Below are 21,635 nucleotides of genomic sequence, written 5' to 3'. Positions count from 1 at the left end.
TGTGTATGGATTTGTGGTTTGGAATGAGGGGACACTAAACCAACAGGATACGTTAAAGGCTTTCAGAATAGGGCTTACCTTCAAAAATGGAGCCAACACTGTAGTCCCTTCTCCTTCCCATGGTCCTCCTCTCTCTTTCCCACAGTCCTCCCCTCCTTCCCAGATCCTCCTCTCTCTTTCCCACAGTCCTCCCCTCCTTCCCAGATCCTCCTCTCTCTTTCCCACAGTCCTCCCCTCCTTCCCAGATCCTCCTCTCTCTTTCCCACAGTCCTCCCCTCCTTCCCAGATCCTCCTCTCTCTTTCCCACAGTCCTCCCCTCCTTCCCAGATCCTCCTCTCTCTTTCCCACAGTCCTCCCCTCCTTCCCAGATCCTCCTTTCTCTTTCCCACAGACCTCCCCTGCTTCCCAGATCCTCCTTTCTCTTTCCCACAGTCCTCCCCTGCTTCCCAGATCCTCTTCTCTCTTTCCCACAGTCCTCCCCTCCTTCCCAGATCCTCCTCTCTCTTTCCCACAGTCCTCCCCTCCTTCCCAGATCCTCCTCTCTCTTTCCCACAGTCCTCCCCTCCTTCCCAGATCCTCCTCTCTCTTTCCCACAGTCCTCCCCTCCTTCCCAGATCCTCCTTTCTCTTTCCCACAGTCCTCCCCTCCTTCCCAGATCCTCCTTTCTCTTTCCCACAGTCCTCTTCTGTCATTCCTTCCTCCTTTGTCTTTGCCCCAAGCCTTTCTCCTTTAATCTAGAAAAACTCTCCTTCCATACCAGAATTTGGCTGACCTTCAAGGATAGTCCTTGTCCCAAAACTGGACTTTTTGTTTGAAAGGGCAAAAGAATTTACCCCCATTTACAATCGCCAGAGTCAATCCATGGTGGCCCAGAGACAATGCTTTCCTACTCTTAAACTGAGAGAGAGCTGCTAGGTTCAACGATAGTTAAAAAAAAAAAAAAAACTGTTTATACTCCCACAACTATTTATAGAAAGCAAGGTTTATCAGCATGTTACCAATAAAACTCTCTCTAGCTTTCTGGAAGAAGTAAGAAAAAGAGAAGGAAGAGGTGGAGGAGGAGGACGAGGAGGAGAAGGAGGAAGAGGAGGAAGAGGAGGAGGACGAGAAGGAAAAGGACGGGGAAAGAAAGAAGGAGGAGAGAAAGAAGGAGGGGGAGGACAGGAAGAAGAGTGAGAAGGAGGAGGAAGAGGAAAAGAAGGAGAAAAGGAAGAAGAAATGTTAGCAGGATCAGTCTAAGGCAAGATCCTGAAGTAAGATTAAACTGGGTTCCTATTTGCTCTAGACAGGTAGAGGGCCCAGGGATTGGAAGCCTAGGACACATCACTGTTTTTCATTCAACAACCCCTTTCCATAAAACCAGGTAGCCGTTGAGGCTCTTGGAGGAGAGCACCTGCTTCTCTGGATCCACATTCCCTCATCTTCTGCCCCCACAGCCTCAAGTTTTAAGCACGGTCTGGTATCACTGAAACTACAGCAGGAGCCCTGGCAACATCTGCACACAGCCGTTCCCACTGAGAACAGTCGAGTCCGCAGTGCTGTGGGAATTTTCGGTACAGAGACTGTTCACACCTTCTTGGTGTTTCCCACAGGGAACAGCCCCCAGGAGATCCCTTCTTACCCAATTTCAACTATGTATTATTTATAAATATGTAGTATGTAATTTTTTTTCTGACTTCTTAAAATTTAAGTAGATTTGGTATACAATATCAGTTATATTAGTTTCAGGTGTACAACATAGTGATTTGAAATTTTTCTACCTTACAGTGTGACCACCACACTGATTCTAGTAATCATCTGTCACTGTGCAAACTCATCACAGTATCACTGACTATATCCCCTTCACCTTTTTAACCCATCCCCCTGCCCCGTCCCCTCTGCTAACCAACCTTTCATTCTCTGTTTCTAAGAGTTCCTTTTTGTTTTGTTTATTCATTGCTTTATTTTTTAGTCCTAAACATGAATGAGCTACATTTTTGTAGTTAATTGTAGATGACTTTAGCAAAGGGCAAATTTTCAAAACCTTACTGGAACAACAGATTGTATTCAATGCTGCATGATCATATGAAATAAAGGGAAATAATATTGCTCCTATCAAAAAAGCAACATGGGCCCTGGCTGGTTGGCTCTGTGGTAGAGCATCAACCAGTGTGTGGATGTCCTGGGTTTGATTCCCAGTCAGGGCACACAGGAGAAGCGACTACTTCTCCATCCTTCCCCCCTCCCACTTCTCCTCTCTCTCTCTCTCTCTCTCTCTCTCTCTCTCTCTCTCTCTCTCTCTCTTTCCCTCCTGCAGCCATGACTTGACTGGTTTGAGCACATCGTGCCCAGGCACTGAGGATGGCTCCATGGAGCCTCCATCTCAGGTGTTAAAACTAGCTCAGTTGTGAGCATGGCTCCAGATGGGCAGAGCATCGGCCCCAGACAGGGGTTGCTGAGTAGATCCCGGTTGGGGTGCATGCAGGACTCTGTCTCTTTATCTCCCCTCCTCTCACTTGGAAAAGAAGGGGGACAAAAACAACATGACTATGGAGGTGAAAAACAGTATTATTGAAATTATGCATTTAGTCTGATTGCTACTTTTAAGTGGTCAAAACTATTTTCACTCCCATTTTGAATTGGACAGAAAAGGCTAAAATCCCTTTATCAAAAGAACTAAGTATATAGTTGAAACAGTTTAACAAGCTTTCTGTTTTTCCAGCATTTCCTAAGTGATACGCAATTTTGAAAGAGAACATTCTGGCCTTCAGAAAGTGATTCTAAACAGGCATCTCTAGCTATCTAGGGCAAAGCTATACGTGCTCTTCTTGAGAGTACACAAGAGGTCAAGTTGTCAAGCTGTCCCCTAAGAGAGCCCAGGAAACTCCTCCTCAGGTGCCCCCACAGCTTTGGTCAGTACAGCCCACAAAGGAGACAGGAAAAGGGTTTCGCTTTGTACTCACTCTTACAAAGTTGTCAGGGAACAAACCTCTCCTGCCGTTGATCTGTCCCTCCCACCAGCCTCCATCCTCCTTCCTAATGTTGGTGATGATCTCACCCACGCTGATCGTCAGCTCATCGTCGTGCTGGGCTTGGTAGTCAAACTCCACTATGGCCTCCACTGAAAGAAAAAAACAGGGACAAAAAAAGAGAAAGTACTTTAGATCCGGTATTGGAGAAGACTGAGGCTCAGCAGCCCTGGAAGGTCAGTAAAGTTATATTACAAGAACTTCTTTTCTAACAACACTCAAAATAACAGGACCACACACAGTGAGCTGATTTTGGTTAACACAGGCCTGTAGCACAGAAGCCACGAAGTGTTGGTCCATGGTCAAGCACAAGGTGAGTGGCCTGCAAGTCTTAGGACCAGCAGGGGTTTCAGAGGGGCAAGCACACAATGACAGAGGGCCAACGGCATTGGCGCCCCCCAGAGGCAATCCAGCATCATTTCTTAAGTGCAGGGACAGCAGATAACAGGTGCCAGTCTGGCTCTTGGGTGCCTCCTCCCTCGCCAAGGCTAAGATTGTGCAAACTGTGGGCGGTCAGAGCTCCCACTCCACAGAGATGATGCCCATGTCTCACTGATGGTGTGCATAAAGACAGTTAATACAGAGGCCCTGCTGGCCAAAACAATCTTTCAGACAGCTAACATTTGCAGGCACAATTGTCCTTTCAACAGATGGCTTCCCAGGCAGCACTACCACTTTAAATTGTTCTCCCAACCCATAGTGGGTTTTTATCATTGGTAATAGGTGAAGGCAACGGACGGTACAGATGGGTCTTCTCATTGACAAAGCACCGATGCAATTAGCAGAGCTAAGCAATCCAGAGACTGGTTAATTTACCCACAGATGGATTATACAATTTATCTAGACTTTGAGCCACGCTCCACACCTACCTCAATCTATCAGTCTCCTTTCCTTTTCTTTTTCATTTGCAGCTTAATATGAATGAATGAATAAACAAATGAAGGGCAAATGAATGAATACAAGGGAAGTAAAAATTTAGTGAAACCCCAAGTAGTGAAATTAGAAACTTAGAAATTACAGTAAAATAAGGGAAGAGGAAGAGTTAAATAAGCTCTATAGGAAGCAGTTATGCAAAAAAATGAACTCTAAAGGGTTGTAGATCTAAATATAAGAGCTAAAACTATAAAACTTTCATAACAAATCATAGGAGAAAATTAGTGACCTTGGGTTTGGCAAATATTTTTTCTTTTTTCTTTTTTCTTTTTTTTTTGTTGTATTTTTCTGAAGCTGGAAACGGGGAGAGACAGTCAGACAGACTCCCGCATGCGCCCGACCGGGATCCACCCGGCACGCCCACCAGGGGCTACGCTCTGCCCACCAGGGGGCGATGCTCTGCCCCTCCAGGGCATCGCTCTGCCACGACCAGAGCCACTCTAGCGCCTGGGGCAGAGGCCAAGGAGCCATCCCCAGCGCTCAGGCCATCTTTGCTCCAATGGAGCCTTGGCTGCGGGAGGGGAAGAGAGAGACAGAGAGGAAGGAGGGGGGGTGGAGAAGCAAATGGGCACTTCTCCTGTGTGCCCTGGCCGGGAATCGAACCCGGGTCCCCCGCACACCAGGCCGACACTCTACCGCTGAGCCAACCGGCCAGGGCCGGCAAATATTTTTTCAATAGGAGAATAAAAGCACAAAAAAACTTTTTTAAATGCAATAAACTGGGAGAGGTTTTTTCAGGAAAAAAAGGTTAGGAGGTAAGTGAGGCCCCTGCCAAATGGGCTTTGCATCTTCATTAGGAATAAATTCCCAAGTGCTTCCGGTCAGAAGTCTCTCTCCATCCAGACAGGTGTGCCCCTCCATCCATTCACAATGCCAGCTGATCCAGAGAATTCATAAGTAACTGAAAGTGGAATTCAGATCATTTTTTTCATTCCAACATTAGCTGGCCACCTCTGCTGTCATCAATCCACCCAGGACAAAGTCGACTTGTGACTCAGTCTCATCACTTATCAACAGAAAAGAGCAGAAGAGCACAAACAAGGCAACCTTTACCAGGTTAACCTGAGAAGAACAAAGTAAAAAACACTCCAATTTCCCTGTACCACGCTATTCTCCCCAGCAGTTAAGAGGAGCCATCAGAACAATGCGAACCAGGTCGGTAAAAAAACAGATTTTTTCAAATTACTTAGACATGGACCTACTGAATTTTGCCATCAGAACTGAGATTACAGTAAACGCTGTTTATGTACCCGACACTTTTCCTGCATTATCTCATTTAATCCTCACAATAGTAATGCCCATCTTCCCAAGTAAAGAACCGGAAGCTTAGTAAAGCTAATTTGCTGAGCCAGTGCTCTCCAAAGTGGATGCATTCACTGCAGGAATGAGTTACTACGATAAAAAAAAAAAAAAACTATTCAAATACCTATTCATTTTAAGTTCAAAAATAAGAAAATACAACTTCTCTAATAGTCCATTTGCAGAACGACACTGGCTCCTCCAGCCAGCCCTAGGCCAGGCAGCCAGGTGCAGTCCCAGGGCTGGGGGTGACCTGAGGGACAGAGGACAGACCTGGCGGCTTTCAGCTCCACAGGGGGCGCTGCAGTTCCAGGGCGGCCTCCTGGTACAGCCTCCTGGTATTGCCCCTTTTAACTGAAATCACTCTCACTAAAGGGATGAGAGTCTTGAAAAGATCTGTGGAAAAAAGTCAAGATTATAGACAATACTCAACATGTGACCAAATAAACAAGAAAATGGCAGGGCTGCCCCTTCAGCTCCTGGTCGGAGCGCTTTGCCAGCCATGTTGGGAGGTGAGCACAAGAACAAGCCAATCAGATCTGACAGAGAGATTACCAGAACCCTAAACTATCAAGACAATTAGTAGTATGGGTTTTCTTTCACCCTTGATTCAAGTGCAAACTGTGTACATATAGTACAGAAGTATTGGGATTAGCAAGATATTTACAATTAGGTATGTGAACTATGAAGACAAATGTCATTTTTTCACCAATGTCAAAAGTTACACAATACTCAACCTTGTATTTTCCAAAAGTTCACTAAACCTAATAATAAATATTTGAAGCTTCTTTTGGGCTTTCTCCACTAGTACAGCAATACATATATGCACATAATCTATAAATAAATACATATGTGGAGACAGTCAAATATTTTCTTAATAACAGGTATTATTTTTTTAAATAACAAAAAGCTTGGAACACTGACCTAGACTCCCCGCAGCTGACCCCATTTTACAACTCGGAGATGAAAGCGCATCGCTTTCTGATGGGGGAAAATAATAGTGGGCAGTGGGAAAGCAGCGCACAGGACCTGACCGCCCGGGACAGAGGAGGGAGGGCGGGACCACCACTAAGGAAGAATCTGGCCAAGGGCCCACCTAACCCTGAACTTAAACCCTGTGTACATTGGAGGACTCAGAACCCCATCAGCTTCCAGGACACAACCTTGCTTCTTCTTTCCTAAACAGCAAGTTTCATTTTCTCGGTTCTGTATGTGGGCTTCACCAAAGCAAAGCTGGAAGACGGCAACAAATCTGCTTCAAGTAGATGGTCGCTAAGAAGTAAACAGATGCTGCCTTTTGTTGCAAACTGGAGAGGGTACATCTGGTCTTGCTACCCTCTGCCTCTGCTCATGAGCCCAAGGACACCTTCATTGATGCCTGCTATGACTGAGGCCAGGGATTGGGGACTGGGGACTCTGGGACACATAAAGCACAGCTGCCTAATTTTTGAGTCTTCCCAATGTCCGATTGAGGTGGGCTTTCCTGATTTACCCTTTCTTTAAACTCCCAGACACTGAAATAATCACAAGCACCTTGCCTGCCTGCTGGCCCACTGGGCCCTGGCTGCCTCGTATCACCCTCCTGGCTCTGCCCCAGGCCTCCCAGGCCTCCCTGGCCCCTGGCACTGAGGCAATTCCATGCTGTGGTGGCTGCGCTGTGCCAGCCTCCCACTGAGCCTCTAACTGCCTCCCTGTACGGATCATCCTCAATTCTGTCGTGGCCCCCTATGAGTATCCACGACAGGTAATAGGTGCTCAATAAAGCTTTAATAAACCAACTAGTCAACCTGCATTTTATAACAGCAGATAGTTCTCTGCCCAACAGAGATGCTACTAAAATGCCAAGTGTCAATCACATTTTTGCAAATTGAGTCAGATTCTTCAGTGCACTAAGGGAGCTTGCTATTTAAAGGATCCTGTGGTTAATTCTTTTGTAACATGAATAATCACTTCCTGCTTTACCTTTCCTGTCAAGATGAATTTTTACATATCAGGTTTCTCTAAGAGAAGGAAGCCTGTGTGTGGCTTTGGTAAGAGCTCATAAATCATGAGGTTATATCTCTCCTACTCCCACTAAGGGCTCTTTCCTGTACCCCTTGCAAGCCTCTCAAAGGCCCAGGACTTTGCTGTCCACCACCGTTATCACTCAGCCCGTGTGACTATCAAGTACTTGAAGTCTGGCCAGTCCAAGTTGAGGTGTGCTATAAAATATACAACAAGTTGAAAAGACATACTAGGGAAAAAATAATGTCAAATATCTCATTAATTTTATATTGACATGGTAATATTTTAGATATGCCGGGTGAAATAAATGTATTATTCAAGTAAATTTCACTTGTTTCTTTTTTTTTTTTTTTTCTTTCTGAAGCTGGAAATGGGGAGAGACAGTCAGACAGACTCCCGCATGCGCCCGACCGGGATCCACCCAGCACGCCCACCAGAGGCGATGCTCTGCCCCTCTGGGGCGTCGCTCTGCCGCGACCAGAGCCACTCTAGTGCCTGGGGCAGAGGCCAAGGAGCCATCCCCAGCGCCCGGGCCATCTTTGCTCCAATGGAGCCTTGGCTGCGGGAGGGGAAGAGAGAGACAGAGAGGAAGGAGAGGGTGTGGGGTGGAGAAGCAAATGGGCGCTTCTCCTATGTGCCCTGGCCGGGAATCGAACCCGGGTCCCCTGCACGCCAGGCCGACACTCTACCGCTGAGCCAACCAGCCAGGGCTCACTTGTTTCTTTTTAGTTTACAAATGTGGCTAGTAGAATAGTAGAACACTTGAAATGACTTACGTGGCTTATATTATATCTCTATTGGACAGAGATGGTTCAGGAGACCGGAGAGCGAGACCTCGCATTGCACAAACACATTCAAATTCTTCGCGGGAGCCCATGGAAGTCTGTGTCCCCAAAGCCATCCCCTTGCCTTTAGGAAGCTGCAGATAGCTGCGGCAAGGGTAAAACATTACCTAAGATTGTTTCAATGGCACCCTTTGGGCAACTACCTCTGGGCATGGGCACAAAATTAAAACATTAAGCAAAACAGAATATACCAGAGGTATAATTAGGGCAACAGTAAACAAAATCCCATATTTAAGGCATCATAAATTACAAAACCTTAGAACATCTCTTTGTCAGGAAAAGATCACCTTCCAGCTGCTTGCTGTGCCAAAGGCACAAGTTTGCTTCACAAGTTTGCTCCACATACTGTCACTGCAAAAGCCAAAGCCACGCCCTGGCCGGTTGGCTCAGTGGTGGAGCATCGACCTGGTGTGCAGGAGTCCCAGGTTCGATTCCCGGCCAGGGCACACAGGAGAAGTGCTCATCTGCTTCTCCACCCCTCCCCCTCTCCTTCCTCTCTGTCTCTCTCTTCCCCTCCTGCAGCCGAGGCTCCATTGGAGCAAAGTTTGCCCGGGCACTGAGGATGGCGCTAGAATGGCTCTGATTGCAGCAGATTGACGCTCCAAGATGGGTAGAGCATCGCCCCCTGGTGGGCATGCCGGGTGGATCCCGGTCGGGCGCATGCGGGAGGCTGTCTGACTGTCTCCTCGTTTCCAGCTTTGGAAAAATACAAAAAAAAAAAAAAAAAAGCTAAAGCCACAGTTCTGCATTGTGTGCCGCGAGACAGAGCCAGGGGAGATAAGAGATAGGCAGCGCTCTTCAACCTCCCCATCTCTGAGCTGGCTGGAATGTCTCCTCCCCCAAAAGATGAAATGGGTACTTTTTAACTGTTGGTTGGTTAAACCAGCTGCCAAGCTCCTTCTCAGGCAAATTTCTCACGGTAGCAGTTGCCCCACTGGGTGACCTGCCCCTCCCTACTTCTTCTCTCTCCCAGGGCTCACCATGCCATGAGTCTGGGGTGGCTCAGCCCAGTCAGACTGCAAGCCCCACCTGGGACAAGCCCTGATCACTTTTGGAGACCCACTCCCTTTGCCTGGCGCCATGTCTGGGTCCATAAATATATGAATAAACCAGAAAGCATGAAGGAGAATAAAAGTTGCCAATTAATTTCCTCCATCCATATGTACACACAGGCTGGGGCAAAAGCAGGTTTACAGATGTTTGTATGGAAAATAATACACTAATTAATAAATAAGTATATAAGAATAAACTGTTTCACGTACTCACAACTGTAAACCTACTTTTGCCCCAGCATGTATATAGATCATTTCACAAGCCTGGCAGTACCGTTTAAAGATTTAAAATTCCTGAAGTATAAATGTCGCAAATTGCTTTTATACTTCTTTCATTTTGTGAATTTTTAAAGAATATGTGTCTAATGTTAATGCTTTGTTCCAGTCCTCTGAAGAGAGCACAGAATATCAAGAGGAACGTTTTCTTTAAAAAAGATTTTGCCAAAAAAGATTTTGCCAAAAAAGATCATGAACGCTGATAGTTAAGAGATAGAAAAAACATTACCTAACATCTTGTCAAATACCTTTTTGAATTTTACAGATGAAGAACTGAGGCCTGGAAAGTTCCATGACTGAGGCTTAGAGACAGTGAGAGGTAAGTAACGGCTGCGTCATGACTAGGAGTGAGCGCTCACAAACACCAGTCCAGGTGCGAAGGGAAAATCTCACAGGAAAAGGAAGAAAAACTGAGACCAGTGAGATACAGACTTCCATGCCATTGAGGGATTTTGTTTTGTCTTGTTTTGTTTTTTCACATATAGGATAGTTTCCAGAATACCCAGAAAAAAACTACAGCAGCCAGGAACATATAATGACCTATGTTCAAATCTACACACAGAGAAGACAGACTAGCGGTTGCCTAGCAGTAGGGCGGGAACGGGAACTGATGGTAAACGAATACGAGATCTTTAGGAGGTGATGAAAATGTTCTAAAATTAAATTCTGTTAAGAGTTTCAAAATGCTCTCAATTGACTAAAATCATTGAATTGTACACTAAAAGTGGGTAGAATTTTATACCTTAATATAGCTTTTTAAAATAAAAAGTCTATGTGATGTCTATTTTGGAATTTCAACCAACAGTCACTCGTTGAGGTGGCCAACTGTGTTTGTGTCTGTGTTCCCTATTCGGGGAGGGGAAGCCATTCGAGAGAATTTCCCCTCCGCCATGAGATCCAGTCCTCTGGGACTGTCTATCAGCACGCTCTGCCCCCTGCCAGCATAGAACTCAACTATGGCTCCCAGCAGCGGACATGACCAAGACTGGAGATGTCTGCAGCAGATGTCCCTTAGGGTCCCAGAGAGCGGGGGATCCCGAGGGCTGTCTGGTTGCCATCTTTCCCCAACCTGACGCTCTACCGTTTCCTTCCACCCTCTACCCCAGCCCACATCCTTCCAGTAAGTCCTCTTCCTTTCTTTAAAGGAGGGTTGGTTTCTGTTGTGTGCAAACCAGAGAACCCTAATGGATACCTCTCATGCATCAATTTTTTAAAAAACAGACTCTTCTCTACACAAATCTGCACAACACCCAGTTATCACCATCCCCTGCTTTCCCAGCAATGTTAGGACTGAGAGTTTGTGGACCTGAACATCCCAGGTCAGGTCACAGGTACTCTGAGTACCTCCAAGTCCAACAAAGCAGACTGTCACATCATATTTCCTTTGGTATGTTCATGAACACACCAAGTGGCACCAGACCAACGAAGAGGTCATTCCTGAGGCCTGAATCTGTTAGAAACTGAACATCAGCTTCCCCAAGGGACATAAACCCCAAGGAACAGAGAGCCGCGGAGCCGGAACTCTCTCCCTGGGCAGGAGGCAGAGATTACTTCCTGTGGGCCTAACCATGTCTGAAGCAGGCCAGTAGCAGCTCCCAGAACTGGGCATCAGCAGGGAAAGGGGGGAAATGATAAACCAAGAAAGAAGAGAAAGAGCAAACCCAGCTGTGAGAGAGGAAAGAAGGCCCACCACTGACTGTTTCAGACAGACTGTCATGCTGCTTTCTAGAACAGCCCAAGGAACCTGGGCCTCCCAGCCCATCTCTCCCTCTTGTCGCCTCTAAGCATCTTCATGGAGGACACAAAGTATGGGAGAAGGAACACAGGCTTTGAAGTCTGGCGGGCCTGGAGTAAATTCCAGCTTAGGCATTTACTAGCTGTGTGGCATGGGGCCAGATACCTTGTTTGAGTTTATTTTCATTGTACTTAAAATTGGGAGATGACCTACCCAGCGGGTTATTGCCAGGACGAGAGATGATGCCTGCAAACTCCTGTACACAGGAGCTGCCTCACAAATGGCAGCCACTAGCCCTACAGGCACTTATGCTGCGCTGTGAGGTCTCCCTGAGCCTGTCTTCCTGTCTGCCCCAGGAGTGCACGCCTTTAACGGGCAGATCTGAGCATCCCCTCCCTTTCCCTCTCGTCTGGTGTCTGGTATAAACTAGGCGCTCAGTAAATGTTGGTATTGAGTACACCTCCTGAGAAAGTAGCCCTAAAACATAGCTTGTCACTCAGCACAATGAAATGCAGTTACAAATGTGAGCCTAGTTGTTTGACTTGAAGGCTAGGGAAAAGTCAAAGATCAGCATGGCCAGTTAGTCACAAAACAAGTATGGTCCACTGGTCCAAGCCTCTCTAGTGCTACTGTGATCAGCCTTGATTCCGTTCCCACCTCTGCCACAACCACTGCCCCTGACAGCAGAGGGGCACTCAGTTAAAAATGAGGACATGGCTGACCAGGCGGTGGTGCAGTACATAGAGCGTCACACTGGGATGTGGAGGACTATGGTTCGAATCCCCGAGTTCACTGGCTTGAGCATTTGAGCAAGGCTCACCAGCTTGAGCATGAGGTCGCCGGCTTGAGCGTGGGCTCATCTGGTTTGAGCAAGGCTCACCAGCTTGAGCCCAAGATCACTGGCTTGAGCAAGGGGTCACTCAGTCTGCTATAGCCCCACCCCCAGTCAAGGCACATATGAGAAAGCAATCAATGAACAACTAAGGTGCTGCAACGAAGAACTGATGCTTCTCATCTCTCTCTTCCTCTCTGTCTGTCCCTATCTGTCCCTCTCTCTGTCTCTGTCACAAAGAAAAAAAATGAGGACGTGATGCAAGGCCATGGCTCAGTCACCTGCTCAGCCAATGGGGAAGTGCTTCACAAAGCCTGGGGGTTGAGTCCCTCAAAGGCTGCATTTGGAAGCATTTGCCTCACAGGGGCCTCACCCAAGGAGCCAGGAACAATGAGTTATTAAACACTTCCCGACTAAAATTAACCCTTGTAAAACTAATGCACAGCTCTTTTAAGAATGGGCATTAGCTAGACTAAGTAAAAATAACTGAGCCAGAAGAAGACTTTTTAAATAAAAAAGAAAGCACAGAGAAAGTTTGCAGATGATTTTGTAAGGGGAAAAAAAAAACTAGCAAAGGAAAAAAACAATCGATTATAGCTGACTAAACCAACAGAGAATAGTCTCACACAATAAACATGGAGGGAAAATAAACTGCATCTTAGAAAACCAATTTAATAAAAAATCAGTTAAGTCAAAATAGTTTAGCTACTTAAAGAAAACACAACCTTTTTTTCAAGCAGAAGAGAGAAAGGACATGAATGTTGCTTTACATAAATATTTGATGGTTTTAAGGAATAAAATGGCTTCAGGATAAGTAGAGATGGTGTTCTTTTTTTCCTTGGTTTATCAGGACAGCTTGGTTCTCATACTCAAAGACAACTCAAAATGGTGCCTAATTATTCAATAGAAAGGGATCACTACTTGTCTCAGTGAGAAGACCCAAAATGTTGGGGGCCAACCAAACTTTAAAAGGAAGAAGAAACAGCCAAATGTCTGCTTATACTATGTATTAGTTTAATTAGAGACTATGTAAAATAAAATAATTAGAAGACATTGCCCCACACACACACCCGCTCTCATTTCATGGGCTAGTTTTATTCAACTGGCTTTGCGTGGATGGTTAGAACACATTTGATTATGGATAAGGAATCTCGAAGGTTTGCTTTTATACAAAATTATTCACGAAGCCCTGAAGTACAACATACTTTTCAAAGAGTGTAATAGAACAAGGCTCTGGCTTTTCTCAAGGACAGCACGGGGTGGGGATGCGGAACTGGTTTTGTCATTGGACATGTATGAAAGAAGAAAGCTGTTGACTTCCGTGTAGCTGAGCTGAATCAGCTGTAAGAGGAAAAGAATGTTTAGAAGAGGAGAGAACCTGGTCAAAAGGAGGGAAGTGAAGAACAATTCCCTAGAAACCCATGGTCTGTCTGCCCTGTGAGGGTTGGGGGTGCGGGCTGAGTCACGGCATGGTCTGCTGTTAACAAGAAATCCACTGTCTGGTAAGAGAGAAAGTAGACAGAGAGGGGATGGGCAGCCACAGTGAGCCCTCACTGCCTTCCCTGGCAGATTCAGGGTCCCTACCCAGGCTTTGTTATACCCTTAGGTATAACAATCTTGCCCAACTGTGAGCTTCCTTGTCAAAGCAAATAAGCCATCAAAGACTTATAAAGTCCTGTCAAAAGAAATCAGAAATGAACGTGAAGACTCCCACTGGCCACAAAGGAGACAATACAAATATCAATAAGAATAACTGCAATAGATTGAAACACATCAAATAGATTTGACATCTCGAATCAATATGTTATATGATCTGTTCCGTAGTGATATTAAAAAATAAAAACCCATGTTCACCTTTGGAGGATGCTAGGGAACCTACTCACTGTTCTAAAAATTGGTAAGTTAAGGGAAAGAATCAAACATTTGTCCAGCCTTTTCCATATGGATTCAGGATAACCAATAGTCAATGAGGAGAAATCTCTTTTTATGGGAGTATTCTGGTTAATAATTGAAGACAGAGTGAGAGAGTTAGACAATCAACATTTTGCAACCTCTAATGTAATCAAGGGCCTGAGCAGTGGTCACTAACGGCAGCTAACATTACAAAAAGAGAGACAACCAGGCTTCAAGAGCCACATGTCGGAAGTACGTGCCACCTGTGCAAAGCATTCTTGGCAAAGAACTCAAGCTGAGTGAGTCCAAGCCTCCGGATTGACTGCCAGTTTGCAAGGAGTACATGGGGCTCAAGAATATGTTAGACGGCACCCTACAATGCAGTCAACAAAACACACTGAAGGCAACTCTACCAGCAAATGACTTAGTTTCTTCAACTAGAAGAAATATTATAAAGGAAAAAGAGATGTGGGGCCCCAGGTTAAAAGAGACTTAGAGACAATCAACCAATTACGAAGTATGGACCTTCGAAGTCCAGATTGGAAGGAATGCCTCTTAAGATATTTTAACTATGTGTAATAATTGGATGTTTGAACTCGATGTCTGAAGATAAGGCAATATTTAGTTGTTGCAGATGTAAAAATGATACTGTATTTATGGTTGCAAAAAGAGTCCTTATCTTTAAGAAATACATGCTGAAACACTTCCGGATTGTTAAAACGCTCTCCGTGTGCAAGTAGAATGACGGGCTACACCGAACCTAAAAGATGAAGAGAGAAATCGTAACGCTGGCGTAACTCGAGCTGCGCAATCAGCAGTTTCACAAGTCATTCAGCTAAACATGTTCTGCACAGCAAGGCATCTAGAAAGGAAGATGAAGCTTTTATTTATTTATTTATTTATTTTTAGATTTTATTTATTCATTTTAGAGAGGAGAGAGAGAGGAGGAGGAAGCATCAACTCCCATATGTGCCTTGACCAGGGAAACCAGGGTTTTGAACCGGCGACCTCAGATTCCAGGTCGACGCTTTATGCACTGCGCCACCACAGGTCAGGCAAAGATGGAGTTTTTAAAGGCAGCAAGATATTACACAGTGCACGCGTGTGTGTAGATGTCTGTGTCCGTGTTTCAATAGCTGAATTTGTTGAAGAAAGGCACTATCTACAAATATTTTAAAATAAAGAACTGATCCAAAAGTAGTTTTCCTTTTTGTGCTACAGTTTATTCTCTGTGACCTCAAGTAATAGACCTCAAGAAATCAAATTTGTGAGTACCTCCCTACATGACCTGCATTATAAAAGAAAGCCCGAGGCAAGGGGGACTTAGACTATGTTTACTTTGGAGCTCGTACAATGCTTAATCCTGACTCCTTTGTTAAAATATACTTTAGCTACTTTAAAAACAACAAGTTTTAATAAGCAACAAGTACAATTCACAGTGTGTTCTTCCCCTCATGTCTATGAGCGTGACTCAGGGAACAGAGCTGCAGGACCACCTCTGTGAAAATTCTGAGTTCAGATTTGATTTTTGGTTGGTGCATGTGTCTGCATGCATACACAGTGAGGCTATACCTTTATTTTTATTTTTTTTTAATTTATTCATTTTAGAGAGGAGAGGGAGAGAGAGAGAGAGAGAGAGAGAGAGAGACGGGGGGAGGAGCTGGAAGCATCAACTCCCATATGTGCCTTGACCAGGCAAGCCCAGGGTTTTTTTTTTGTTTGTTTGTTTGTTTGTTTGTTTTAATTTTCTGAAGCTGGAAACAGGGAGAGACAGTCAGACAGACTCCCGCATGCGCCCGACCGGGACAGAGAGGAAAGCGCGGCGGAGGGGTGGAGAAGCAAATGGACGCTTCTCCTATGTGCCCTGGCCGGGAATCGAACCCGGGTCCTCCGCACGCTAGGCCGACGCTCTACCGCTGAGCCAACCGGCCAGGGCCAAGCCCAGGGTTTTGAACCGGCGACCTCAGCATTTCCAGGTCGACACTTTATCCACTGCACCACCACAGGTCAGGCTATACCTTTATTTTTTATCATTCGTGTGTCATGTCTTTCCTTTTTTTTTTTTCAGCTTCAGTGAGATACATTTGACATATGACCCTATGTAAACTTAAGGTATACAGTACAATGATTTGATATGCTTATAAATTGCAATATGGTCACCACGACAGGGTTAGTTAACACATCCTTCACCTCACATGATTACCCTTCTGTTGACATGGTGGTAATGGTGAGAACATGTAAGATCTACTCCCTCAGCAACTCTCAAGCCTACAATCCAGTATTCTTAAGTAGAGTCACCCCGATCCCCCAGAACTCATTCATCTTACGACTGGAAATTTGCACTCTGACCAACGACTCCCCATTTCCCACATGGCTCAGCCCCTGACGCCCCTGGTCTACTGTTTCTACAAGTTCAGCTTTTCAGATTCCCCGTCTGAGTGAGGTCATACAGTATCTGCCTTTCTCTGGCTGACTTATTTCACCTAGCATAATGCCCTCAATGTTCAAAAATGGCAGGATTTCCTTCTTTTTATAGCCAGTAATATTCCACTGCACTCACATACCACATTTTCTTTATCCATTCATCCACAAAGGGACACGGAAGCGATTTCCATGTGTTGACCATTGTGAATAATGCGGCAATGAACAGAGCGATGCAGATAATCTTTTCGAGATAATGATTTCATTTTCTTCGGCTGTAGATCCAGAAGAGAAACTGCTGGGTCATATAGTAATTCTATTTTTAACTTTTGAGGGACCTCCATACTGTTTTCCACAGTGGTTATACTCATTTAGATTCTGATTTGGGGATTCCTGAGAAGAGTTTTGTACATGGAAGGCTGTGGTTTTGGCTGTTTAGGTGTAAATTATCACGATTACGGTTTTGAAGAGAGTAGTGATCATTAAGGAACGTGCTGAAACATGGAAGAGAGTCTGCCTGGTCCTCAGTGCCCCACTCTGAGAGCCGGCCCTCCTTTGGCAGGGACAAGCCTAGACAGCATCCACCCACCTCCCTGGCCCTCCCTCCTCCCTCACTGCTCAGCAACAGACCCTGACCTCACCCGACCTACTGAATCAGAAGCTACATCGTAACAGGATCCCCAGGGGACTGACACACACAGTGTCACCTGAGAAGTGCTGATCTATGCCGTGTGGATTCCTCACCCAGGTGTCAGAATCACCTGTGCAGCCTCCTTCTGCCTCTCTCCCCCAGCCTGGTATGCATCAGAATGGGTAGGGTCGATATCTAGGTCAAAGATGGTCCACTACATGACTCTCTGCACCTCCAGCACTCTCCTGCATAGAACGACAGGGTGGCAAGGGGCTTGCGGACCCCAGGCCTAACGGTTTCTGAGGCACCTTTCAAGACTACAAGCCTACAGGTCGGCCACAGTGCACAAAAAGGCAGCAATGAGCAGTCCACGTTAACGCTGCACAGGTATCCTGACCAGGCAGTGGCGCAGTAAATAGAGCATTGGACTGGGACACGGAGGACCCAGGTTCAAAACCCCGAGGTCGCCAGCTTGAGTGCGGGCTCATCTGGATTGAGCAAGGCTCACCAGCTTGGACCCAAGGTTGCTGGCTTGAGCAAGGGGTCACTCGGTCTGCTGTAGCTCCCGCCCCCCCGTCAAGGCACATATGAGAAAGCAGTCACTGAACAACTAAGGTGCTGCAAGGAAGAACTGATGATTGATGCTTCTCATCTCTCTCCCTTCCTGTCTGTCTGTCCCTGTCTGTCCCTCTCACTGTCTCTCTCTGTCCCTGTCTCTCTCTCTCTCTCTCTCTCTCTCTCTCTCTCTCACACACACACACACACACACACACAGACACACACACAAAAGAAAACACTGCACAGGTGTGGCCCTTCCTCAGCATTCACTGTGGGTGGGGGCACTCACTTCATCCTCACTTCAAATGAAAGAAAGAAATCCAGACACTCCACCAGTCTACCTCTGTGAGAGGAGATGGAATTCCAAGTCCTTGTCACAGATATAACCACGCCGAAGGCTGTCTGCGTCCCTTGCTAGAGGAAAAGCTACCGGTGGGCAGGAAACCCATCTGCTGTTTGCCCCTGGAGACCCAGCGCTGGCCTGATGCCTGGCACGGAGTAGGAACATAGCAACATTTGCTGAATGGAAACAGACTCTTAATTTCTAGGCGCCAGGTGCCTTTATCCTCATCACATCATTAAAATGTAACAACCACCTTGTGGCAGATTATACTTTCCAAGATGACTGCAGTAGTCTCTCCCATCTGTCATGCTCTTCCAGGCTGTGACCCCAGTCATCAACAGGGTTAGTTTAATCTTCCTCCCTGGGCCTCTGAATTTGGGCAGGCTTGTGGACACTGTGACCGGGAGAGTGCAGGGAAGGGACACTGTATGACATCTGAGACAGGGTGACAGGAAGCTAATATGCAGTTTCCATGCCACTTGCTGAGAATACTCAGAAGGCCACCACGCCGTGAGAAGGCCAGCCAGACTCAGGGCCCACACTCAGGCACTCCGGGGGGCCGCCCTGTTGCTGAGTCGTCCCAGCCCGTGACATGTGAACGCCAGTCTTTAGATGAGACCAGCTCCCCCGGCCTTCAAGTCTTTCCCGCCGAGGCCCTGGCATTGTGGAGCTCAGACAAGCCATCTCTAGCATGGCCGATCCAAATTCACAAAATCCAGGAGCATAATAAGACGGCCGTTGGAAGGTGCAAAGTTTGCAGTATTTGTCACACAGCAGTAGTGACTGGCACACACTCTGTGAGGTGCCTATTGCTGTTCCTAATTTGGGAAGAATTTGGTTCTGAGAGAGATCAGAGAACTAGTCTGGGGGGGGAGCTGATACCCCAGCCATCAGCCAGTCTGGATTCAAAGCCTCTCTTCTGGCCCCTGTTCCTATTCTTTCAATCAGTGAGAGCTTTCTAAGATGTAAGCTCCAGACACTGTGGCTGCACAGAGAAAACTGTGGAGATAACCAAGTGCACACATGAATACAGGCGGTACACTCACATGTGGAACCAGGCCAAATCAGGACGATCTCTCTTCGGGTAATGGGTATGCAACAGAACTAAATGACAAAATAACCTGGAAATGTTTTCTTTGAATATATGTACCCTGATTTATTGATGTCACCCCATTTAAATAAAAATTTATTAAAAAAAAGAGGATTAAAGAGATTAAGTGTTCCAACAGCAATATATAGGTATAAAGGAGAGGGTGCACGAGGGAGCTGACCCCTTCTCCAACACAGGCATCAGGGCCGTGTGACTGCGAGGGTCAGGGGTGAGGAGAGCATCTGAGGAGCCTGAGAAAGAGTCTAAAAGAATCTCAGTGCAGAATGCACTATGGAAATCTCCTCTGCATAGTGTGCATGCTTGTCTGTGCGTGTGTACAAGGGAGTGAGTAAGCGGTGGATGGAAGCATCAATGGGTGGCTCTGAGGACCCGACAGACTGGGTGACAGCCCCTTAGCCCATCCTCACCACCCCTTCAGGCCCACAGCAGGACCGGAGCCAAGCACCACACGGATGCCCCAGCGCTGTGCCCGGGTAGGAGAGGAAGGACTCGGGGCTAAGCTCAGTGGCCTCCAGCAGCTGATCTAGGGGGAGTGGGGAGCTCAGTGTCTGCCAGGTGCCAGGACAGCAGGACAGAGACTGTGAGGGGCAGTCATGGAATGGGGCACATGGTGGCAAGCAGAAAGGTTATGAAGACTGACCCACTGCATAGGTCTGGGTACCAGAGGCGGCAAGCACACCCTGCAAGGATGTGTGCAGGGGGCCCTGCAGACAGGCGAAATGGTGCACAAAAGCGCTAAAGGAAAGGCACAGACCAAGATGTGGCCCAGGATGGGTGAAGGGACAAGGTTGTCTCTCTCCTTCCTCCCTCCCTCCGTCCCTCCCTTCCTTCCTTCCTTCCTTCCTTCCTCCCTCCCTCCCTCCCTCCCTCACTCCCTCCCTCCCTCCCTCCCTTTCTCCCTCCCTCCTTTTCTCCCTCCCTCCTTTTCTCCCTCCCTCCTTTTCTCCCTCCGAACATCTCTCATCTACACATCTCTTTCCAGAATTCCTTTCTTAAAAGACTCTCCAAAACATTGCCACCATGGAAAGAGAAATTGCCTATCCGTACGAGTCTCCTGGCATTAGCAGCCTTCAGAGGATCGCAATGTTAAACCTCTCTCGGAAATGACAGTATTTTTTCAAACAAGCCTAGAACAAGCACTACATGGGGAAAAATAGCTGGATTCACTAGCCCACAAGGAGGATGTGCCTCAGTGAATGCTAACAGCCTCTTGGAGGTCAAGTACAGAACAGGTTTGGAGTCAATACTTACTGTAAATGAATTTTGTCTTTGTAAGAAAGCACATTTGAGGAAAGTTCCCATTCTGGATCCTGGATCAAGGATCCAGCTCAAAGGATCTCAACCTGGTGTGGGTTTGACACTGACAACCTCACTGGCATTTATACTCAGCCCCCAACCCCGATTCTGGCTGCACAGTCCTGGTCCCCATCCCCCACGCGCTTCTCCCCAGAGGGCGCCATTATGTTCTCACACAGGAAACCTGGTTGCTAATCTCTTACATCACAAAATGTTCTCCATCTTCATGGCTTGAGGTCAACTTCAACCCCTTTCTCAGGCCACCCACCACTACATTCTCAGACTTACTAACTACAGAGTTACTGACTAAATTACTTTTAATTATTATACACTGTCTTGTAATATCTTTTAAATTATTGTCTTTGACCAGGAGTTGATAAACTTTTTCTTCAAGACCCAGATAGTAAATATTTTAGGCTTTGTGGGCCTTATGTTCTGGTGCGACTACTCTCTTCCATTGTAGTGAGAGAGCAGCCATAGACACATAGACAATAGGAAAAGGGATGAACACAGCTGTGAGCCAATAAGACTTTACTTACGAAAATAATCAGCAGGCCAGCTGTGGTCAGTAAACCATAGTTTGCTGATCTCTGCCTTAGACTGTGATTTGAATTCTCATTATCTCTTAAATTATATGTCTTATCACTCTAATTTTCATTCACTCTTAGCCTCAACCTGCCACATAACTACACAAACAAGGAATATGCAAAACTTTTGACTAAGCATTTGAGTATACGTTGAGCGATGCATCACATACCATATTTGGTCTCCTTTCTGTCATTTAAGTGCATACACTGATGGTGCAAACATTAATCTCTAACTAGCACTAACTTAATTCAATTGTGTGTCACAGGTATTTTTTTAACTTCCCTGGTCTGCTGGTTTGCCACGTTTTTTTCTTCTAATCATTTCCACAGATGGCCTAATGCATTCATTTCACCAGCTACTTAGACTAGCACATTCCACAAGCGATTTGACATCAACAGGACTGACTTGGGCTCTGAGCAGAGAGAAGTGCTCACTTCAGCATTCAGAGTTTCCCTATCAGATCACGGGAGCATGGAGAGGAAAAGGTTGGCACAGGCAAAAGGGAAGTTTTCAGGGGGGGAGCAGAGGAAATCTACCACTGCTGAGCCCCACAGAAGCAAATGTCAAACAATTACCCATCACCAAAATAAGACCAACTTCACTGTGTGTTAGTGACAGTTCCTGTCAGTCACTTCTAGCTTGCTTCTAAATCGATAACTGCAGCAGAGAGAAAAGAAAGTACACATCTTCTGAAGACTTTCAAATATGCAATAAACTACATTGACCCCCCCAAACCCTGCTTTTGAATATCTGAAACTAGATCCCATAGAAGGAGCTAAAAAATAACTATTATGTTCTTTCAGAATGAAA

General features: G+C 46.2%; 1 protein-coding gene across 7 annotated transcripts in view; it reads right to left on the bottom strand.

The window, feature by feature from the left end:
* SH3KBP1 (SH3 domain containing kinase binding protein 1) overlaps nucleotides 1–21,635 on the bottom strand; it is a 467,100-nt gene that overhangs the window by 304,822 nt on the left and 140,643 nt on the right. For 6 of the 7 annotated variants that reach the window (XM_066248853.1, XM_066248849.1, XM_066248852.1 and 3 more), the window contains exon 2: nucleotides 2,943–3,100. Coding sequence is in view for 6 of the 7 variants with exons in the window: in XM_066248849.1 (XP_066104946.1) it covers nucleotides 2,943–3,100 (158 nt within the window). In the remaining variant the exon portion in view is untranslated. The remainder of the gene's footprint in view (nucleotides 1–2,942; nucleotides 3,101–21,635) is intronic. The other variant, XM_066248848.1, reaches the window with a different exon arrangement.

Source organism: Saccopteryx bilineata, chromosome X, assembly GCF_036850765.1.
Source record: "Saccopteryx bilineata isolate mSacBil1 chromosome X, mSacBil1_pri_phased_curated, whole genome shotgun sequence".
NCBI lineage: Eukaryota > Metazoa > Chordata > Mammalia > Chiroptera > Emballonuridae > Saccopteryx > Saccopteryx bilineata.
The sequence above is the reverse complement of the archived record's forward strand: the minus strand, read 5'-3'. Positions and strand labels throughout refer to the sequence as shown.